General features: G+C 38.5%; 1 protein-coding gene across 1 annotated transcript in view; it reads right to left on the minus strand.

The window, feature by feature from the left end:
* Nucleotides 1–7,346, minus strand: part of LOC102854309 (GPI ethanolamine phosphate transferase 1-like) — a 60,387-nt gene that overhangs the window by 38,244 nt on the left and 14,797 nt on the right. The window contains exons 6-9 of the mRNA XM_006892754.1: nucleotides 6,777–6,901; nucleotides 4,306–4,436; nucleotides 3,476–3,592; nucleotides 1,563–1,603 (exon numbers count right to left, since the gene is read on the minus strand). Of these exons, the coding sequence (XP_006892816.1) occupies nucleotides 1,563–1,603; nucleotides 3,476–3,592; nucleotides 4,306–4,436; nucleotides 6,777–6,901 (414 nt within the window). The remainder of the gene's footprint in view (nucleotides 1–1,562; nucleotides 1,604–3,475; nucleotides 3,593–4,305; nucleotides 4,437–6,776; nucleotides 6,902–7,346) is intronic.

Genomic DNA, 7,346 nt, shown 5'->3' on the forward strand with positions numbered 1-7,346 from the left:
GCGATAAAAGGGATAAAGTACTCAGCAGGTAGTGAACATGAAGTAAATAATGGTAACTGTTGTTTTTACTATGCCTTGACCTCTCAGCAGACTTTTGTGTTACTAACTAGAGCTATATAAGGACCCTGGTGGCAGAATAGTTAATATATAAGGAATCAGAGGTTAGTGGTTTGAAGCCACCAGATCCTCAAAGGGAGGAAGATGGGTGGTCTCCTCCAGGAAAGATTTCTACCCTCTGAAGCCCAACGAGGGTTCACTGTGAGTGAGCACTGACTCCATGGAGCACCACCAGGCAGGGGTTGTGTCTGCCTTTGGGCACACTCTACCCCTTACACTTTGCACAGGCCTTTCCACACTGCAGGCCTATTTATTAGTAAAATCAATTAAGAGGAACTTTTCCTTTCTTAGCACAGGAATCAAACTTAAGTACTCAGCAATAACTGAACTCAGGTTTAGGAAATCATTTTCCAATTACCCTCCAGTCTGTCTACAGGTCAAATGTTCTTATAATGTCTCTGTTTCTCTCTCTGTCATTGTCGTTGTGTTGACGCGAATTCATAGCTGAGCCTCCAGGGATCGTCTAAGGCTGAAATCACAGTGGAGGAGATTGCCTGTTTTTCTCCTACAGAGTTACCTGTGGATTTGAACTCGCTGCCTTTAGGTTAGAAGCACAACCGTCTATGGGCCATGCCGCCAGAGCTCCTTTACAATGTAGACTTCATTTATTTATTTCATTTGATAGCAATTTCTTATTGTAAGTGAATAAATTGAGTTATTGATATTCTAACACATATTTTTTCATTGACTTGGGAAATATGCATGCATCCTGAGAGAAGTCTGCTCTTGCTATTCTGAGAAAAATTGGGATTTTGCAGCTGTAGACCTGAAGATGAGAGACTAGACCTGGTTTTATCTACCACATTAAGGATTGTCAGTTGGGACAGGGACCAGAGAAGGCAATAGACTCTGGCCATTTGGTATAAAAAGAGTTCATAAAAAAATTAAATAAATGCTTTTTTTAAAGGCTTCATAAAAAGAGCAGCAGTAACTGGCATAGGACAGGGAGAAGAGTCACAAAAAGCTTTTATTAGATCTATGATTTAAGTACCCACATCAGGCACACCACTTCCTGAACAGCACGCCTCCGGAAACTCTGAACTTCGATAAATGTCGATAGCTATAGAGGGGCTTCAAGCCTTTTGTTCATGGGGTCACTATGAGTCGTGCTCAACTTCGAAGGCGATCAACAACAATTAGGCAAAAGTGACTAAAATATAAATCACAGAAGCAAAACAGACATGGCAGTTTAAGTTTACACCAACATGAATCACGCCCAGTTTCTTGGTCTTCTGCTTTCAGTTTGACTTGAGGCTATTTAATTTGTTATGACATGAGAAAACGAATTGAGCTAAACATTTTCATTAAAAATATGTTCCCTGCAAAAGAAATGTTATGGAACATTCTTCATTATCATTATTTTTACGCCTATTTATCACACATCCTTTCTAAAAACCTTCATTAGAAGATAAAATGATAGAAGTCATTACATTGAACACAGATACCTGACTGACATCCAGCCTCTTCCAGTTCTCCAATTTCCACTCTGAAAAACATAATCACACAAGAGATCTGATGATAGGGAGTTTTCGAGAAATAAATCCATTAATATTTAATGATGCTCATAGTGCACCCCACTATGTACAGACAATATTAAATGAAAAACCTAAGTATCAGAAACACTTCTGTCTTCTGAGCCCGTATTTGTCAGGAACATTTCCGTTTTCTGAATGTAGAAACCAAAAAGCGCATTGCTGTCTCCTCAGAATGGACTCACAGCTCAGCCTGCAGCATGTTTCCCGGGGCAGGAAATCACACAGAAGGTACCTGCCCATTTTTCTCCCTTAGAGCAGTTAGTAGATTCAAACTTCCTGCCTTTGGTTTGGCAGCACCATATCTTATCCACCAGGCCACCAGAACTTTACCAGTGTGAAGGTGTTCGAAAACAACACAAGACGTATATTCTAAAAACAGAATATTTTAAAACAGTCTGAAAATAAGTATGTGGTTATTTCTGTGCTGGTTCGTGAAATGTTTAATATATGCATTTGAAGGCAAATGTTCTAAAACTGCAAAATGTTAAGGAAGGGAAGATGGAATAACTCAGTGAGACGGCCAACAACAGTGTCCACCTCAGTGAAGGTACACAATCCTGTTGCAGAAAGTAAACACTATTGTTAGATTTTTATGTCACTTCAAAGAGATTTTTTTTTCCCATCCGTCTTCAGAAAAGAAAGCTCAGTGGATAAAACTAGATAAAGCCAGGGGATATGACCAGAGGGTCTATGCCTTAACCACATCACCTTCCTCCTATGCTGGGCCAGAGCTTCCTTTGCAGGACCACCTCCCTACCTTTTCTCCTACCCTTGCATTAGACCTGTGTTCACAGTTTCAGGGCCTGTTCTGCCCTCTGGGTTCAGTGAGTCACGAGACTCAGAGCCTTTTGCAAAGATGCAAGGAGCCTGCCCACACACCTGGCCCCTCTGATGAAGAGGCTGGAGGTCCGACTCAAGCTGACTTTAACACAGCATTGAACTCTTCCCAGTTCCTCCTAAACAGTCTCTCCAGTGCTGCTTTCTTCCCCCTCTTAGACCTCAGGCCACAACTTTACTTGCAGAAAATGAAGAGGCCTTGAAGGACTTGTTGTATATGATCAAAGACCATAGTTTCAATATGAATGACCGCTCAACATCAAGGAAACAAAAATCCTCACCAGTGAAGCAAGTGACAACATCATGATGGATGGAGAAAAGATTGAAATTGTTAACAATTCCATCTTACTTGGGTCTACAATAAACACCTAGGGTATCAGCAGTCATAAAATCAAAAGACATTGCTGCACTGGGAAAATCTGCTGTCAAGGACCTCTCTAAGGCATGCCGGATCCAAACCATAGTTTTACAATTGTTTTGTATGCTTCTGAAAGTTGGACAAAGAATAAGAATGGAGACATTGATGCCTTTGAATTATGATATTGGAGAAGAAAGAGTACTGAATACCCCAAGGGCTGCCAAAAACACAATCAAGTTTGTCTTGGAAAAAGGGCAACCAAGGTGCTTCTTAGAGCAAGGATGGTGAATGTTAACTCACACCCTCTGGACATGTTGTCAGGACGGGCCAGTCTCTGGAAAAAAAGACATCATGACTATGTTACGGTCACTGTGTTAATATATCTTGTTGAGGGTCTTCATCGCTTTCTCTGACCCCCACGTTTCCCAGCATGATGTCTAACACAGTGACCGGAACACGTGCTTGAGCTCCTCAGAGATTGGAAGGATAGTTACCATCAGGTTGCACCCTGTCTGTTGCAGGTGAAAGCGTGGTAGATCCAGACGTGTTGTTAGCAGGGCTACTATAAGTTGCAGCTGACTAGTTGGCACCTCACAACAACAACAATATAAAAAGGACAAAGACATACCTTTCAAAAACTCATCATCAAAATGCTGGGCTGATACTTTCTGGGGAGACTTGATTCCAGCTCCCCAAGCAACTAAAGGAGTGAGAACCTCTGAAGGATGGCCAGCCCCATGGGACCCTACAAAGAAGGCATGAGGTTAATAAGACAAACATATAAAAACTAGCTTATACATAACGATTCTATATTCATTTTTTAAAAGCTTCAAATAGCCCATACTAATCCCAGACACAACTTGCAAATGCTCACTATTTTGTCTAACAAATAGCTTGAAAACATTCTTATAAAGTAAGTCAAAGCATCAAAAAATCAAACATCAAAAAGAGTAGAAGATTTGCAGAGTCTCTCTGGATAACAAGAAAAAGTAGCTTGATATGTATTTCTCCTGATTAGTTACTAGAATTAAAGTAGACTCCATCCACTTCATGAACATACTAGTGTAAACTAAATAAGCACTTTGGTTACACTTCTCCTTGGAGGCTAGGATTTGAAGCTCCATCTCACATACTTTGGGCACATGGCTGGGAGAGACCAGTCCTTGGAGAAGAAGATCATGCTCAGAAGAGTGGAGGGACAGCGCAGGAGAGGAAGACTCAATGAGATGGATTGATACAGTAACTAGGACAAGAGAAGTTGGTGTGCCAAAATTAGCAAGACTGGCTCAGGATAGGGCAGGGTTCAGAGCTGCTGTACATAAGGTCGCGATGGGTAACGGGTCACTTGGCGGCACATAACAACAACAAGGCACCTAGTCCTCACGAGCCACAAACTTGCCATACTATGTTTACCACTACTTTAACCTTAAGCTGCACAACACTTAGAGACAGACTAACCTGAGTCTGTCATTCCATGGTCAGAGGTAAAGATAAATGCAGTCTTCCCATCATTGCCATAAAAATGCTTAAATATGGACACGATTTCTTTCACTCCATCATCAAGCTTCTTAAGAGCGACTTTATATTCTCTGTTTGGAAAAAAAAATAAATTAATTAATAAAATTATTTTTTTAACATGGACTCACTATATTCAAAGGCAGTAACTCCTGAAAGCTCTTAGATTAAATCTTTAATATTTTAAAGCCATAGTTCTAGGAATTGCAGAAAATGAAACATTTTTGCTTCATTTAAAGAAGAGAAAGAATTTGACTCATAAAGGCTCCAACCATGGAAAATCTTTAGTAAAAGACCAAGGACTAGTACGCTCCAGAGCGAAGCCTGAGCCTGAAGAAGAGAAAGAATTTAAGAGCTTCCAGGATTAGGATCAAAGAAAGGCACTGACCAGCAAACACAGTTTTGAACTGCGTTTTAGTTGCAACTGTAATAATAATTTTTAGGTTCATATTTCTCATAACATAAACTGTATTGTTTTGTTTCCTTAATAAATTAGTACTATTGATTCTAGTATAGAATAATCTATCCCATAAATTATTTAGAATATAAAATATAATGCAAGTTCTGTAAGTCATATTCAGGTTCTTTATACAGTTGAACAAAGTTGGTTTGGTGAAAATTCCATCCCATGGAACAGTACATTGTGTTCAAGGGTTGTTTGGTCCAAAGTGGCCAATACCAGTCCATCTCAGCTCACTACATTTGAGATGTTGATCTTTATGCATTCCATTTCCTTTTTACCAGCTTGTGATTTTCCTAGCTTCATACTTTGTACATTCTATGTTTCAACTATTGACGGATGTTTGCAGCTGTTTCTATTTGAATCTTTCCATATCAGCAAAGGAAGGTCCTCTACTGGATGCAGGCTTTACTCCGTCATCAAGGCTTTACATCATCAAGATAGACTTGGCTTTGAGGAGACAGCTCTTTCTAGTCACATTTTGAGTGCCTTCCAACATGAACTCATCTTCCAACACTACATCCAACAATGTTCCAACGTTATCCATAGGGTTCTGAGGGTTTGTTATTTCACAAGTGGACAGTCAGCCCTGCTTCTTAGAGGGTTTTAGTCTGGAAGCTTTGATGAAAGCTGTCTACTATGAGCAATCCTGTTAGTATTTGAAACAATGTTAATATAGCTTCTGGCATCACACGAACATGACAATAACAATCTGGAACAAGAAGTTCATTACAAAAAGGACTGGGACAGGGGAATGGAGGGGGAGGATGGAAAATATGCGTCAATGAATGAAAACCTATCCTTTCTGTAAACTCTGTTAAAATCATAGGGTTTTTTTTAAAAAAAGAAAGATATTAAAAATTATCATTAAAAAGATATAAAGAGTGACTCAAATTATGACTGGGAAAGAGCTGCCTCCTCAAAGTGGTGCCAACCTTAATGATGTGATAGAGTAACACATAGAAGACATTGTGAGTTGCCATTGAGTCAACTCCAGCTCACACCAACCCTGAGCACTAAAGAGCAAAACCCTGCCCAATCTTGTACCATTGTCACAATCTGTGCTGTGCTTAAACCCACTGTCACAGTCATGCCATCAATCCATCACATCGAGCTGTGCTACAGTAGAATATTTTAAAAACAGCTGATGGTGCAAGTGTTAAGTGCCCAGTTGCTAATAAAAAAATGTAAATGTAAATGTAAATTTTAAATTCATCGTTTAAATTCACCTAGCTGCTTCACAGGAGAAAAGAACTAGTGATCTATTCCTACAAAGATTTACAACTCAGAAATCCTATGGGCCATTCAACTCTGTCTGACTCAAAGGCACAGCAATAACTGATATATGGTATTTAAAATCTATATGCAAATATTTGTTAGATACAAATACGGATGAAATGGAACACAAAAGGGTTATCTAATTAGATCTTTTTGTGATCCAAAGGCTAACACTACAAAAATATTGTTCTAAGTTTTCTGAAAATATTTCCAAGATGTGTACTTTCTTTTAGTTTTGATAAACTTAGTCCATAAAATAAGTAAACAACAGACGTTTTACTTATAACCAATATGCACTCTAGGTAAAGTAGAATTATTTTAATTGCCACATAAAACTTCTTCTTGTTGTTGTTGTTAAGTGCTGTCGAGTTGCAGGTGACTCATAGCGACCCTATGAAGGAGAGTCCTTGAAGCTTGGGTGCCTTGTTTCCTTTCTCCAGGTTCATTGGTTTCTGGAGGCAAGCTATTATGGAAGTGGATGCCACTCCTCCTTCCAAGCTCACATAAAACTACCAGTCCTATAATTGGTCTTGAATGCCTATTCTAGTTCTATGACAATGAAGTTATTTATTAAGTTAATTCAGTCAATGCAAAGAAAACAGCATTAATACATTTAAAAAATTTTACATTATCTGTTAGCTTCAAGAGATCAAATTAAATACAGTATTACAATTACCTTGATGAGGGTAGATAAGCATTTCCAATTGTATCTATGTCTTCTAAATGCAAGAAAAAAACTACTTTCTCTTCATTCAGTTTAGAAGACAAAGACTGGTTGATTTTGGCAGCATGAAAAAAGTCCTACATGTGAAAAATTATTTTTAAGATTTCAGTATACTTATTTTGTCAAATAGAAATTTTGATTAAAAATTATTAATTATAGATATAACTATAAATGAAGCTATCTTAGACTATTTAAATTTGTTCTCAGGATCTACAGAACAAAAGTTCTTGACTACAATTTACCAATCTGTACTCAAGTTTTGTATTACAACTTGGTAAAAAAAATAGTTGAAAGAGGATTTGAATTTTATGAAGACTCATACATTGTTTTTCATCTAACGGATACTGCCGTGGACGTGCTCACCAAGTTGTGCCAAGAAATCTGGAGAACAACCACTTGGCCAACTGACTGGAAGAGATCTATATTTGTTCCAATTCCAAAGAAGGATGACCCAACAGAGTGTGGAAACTATAGAACAATCTCATTCATTTCACATGCAAGCAGGATTCTACTGAAGATTAT

The sequence above is a fragment of the Elephantulus edwardii genome, unplaced genomic scaffold, assembly GCF_000299155.1.
Source record: "Elephantulus edwardii isolate Elephantulus edwardi_28Jun2011 unplaced genomic scaffold, EleEdw1.0 scaffold00118, whole genome shotgun sequence".
Classification (NCBI taxonomy): Eukaryota; Metazoa; Chordata; class Mammalia; order Macroscelidea; family Macroscelididae; genus Elephantulus; species Elephantulus edwardii.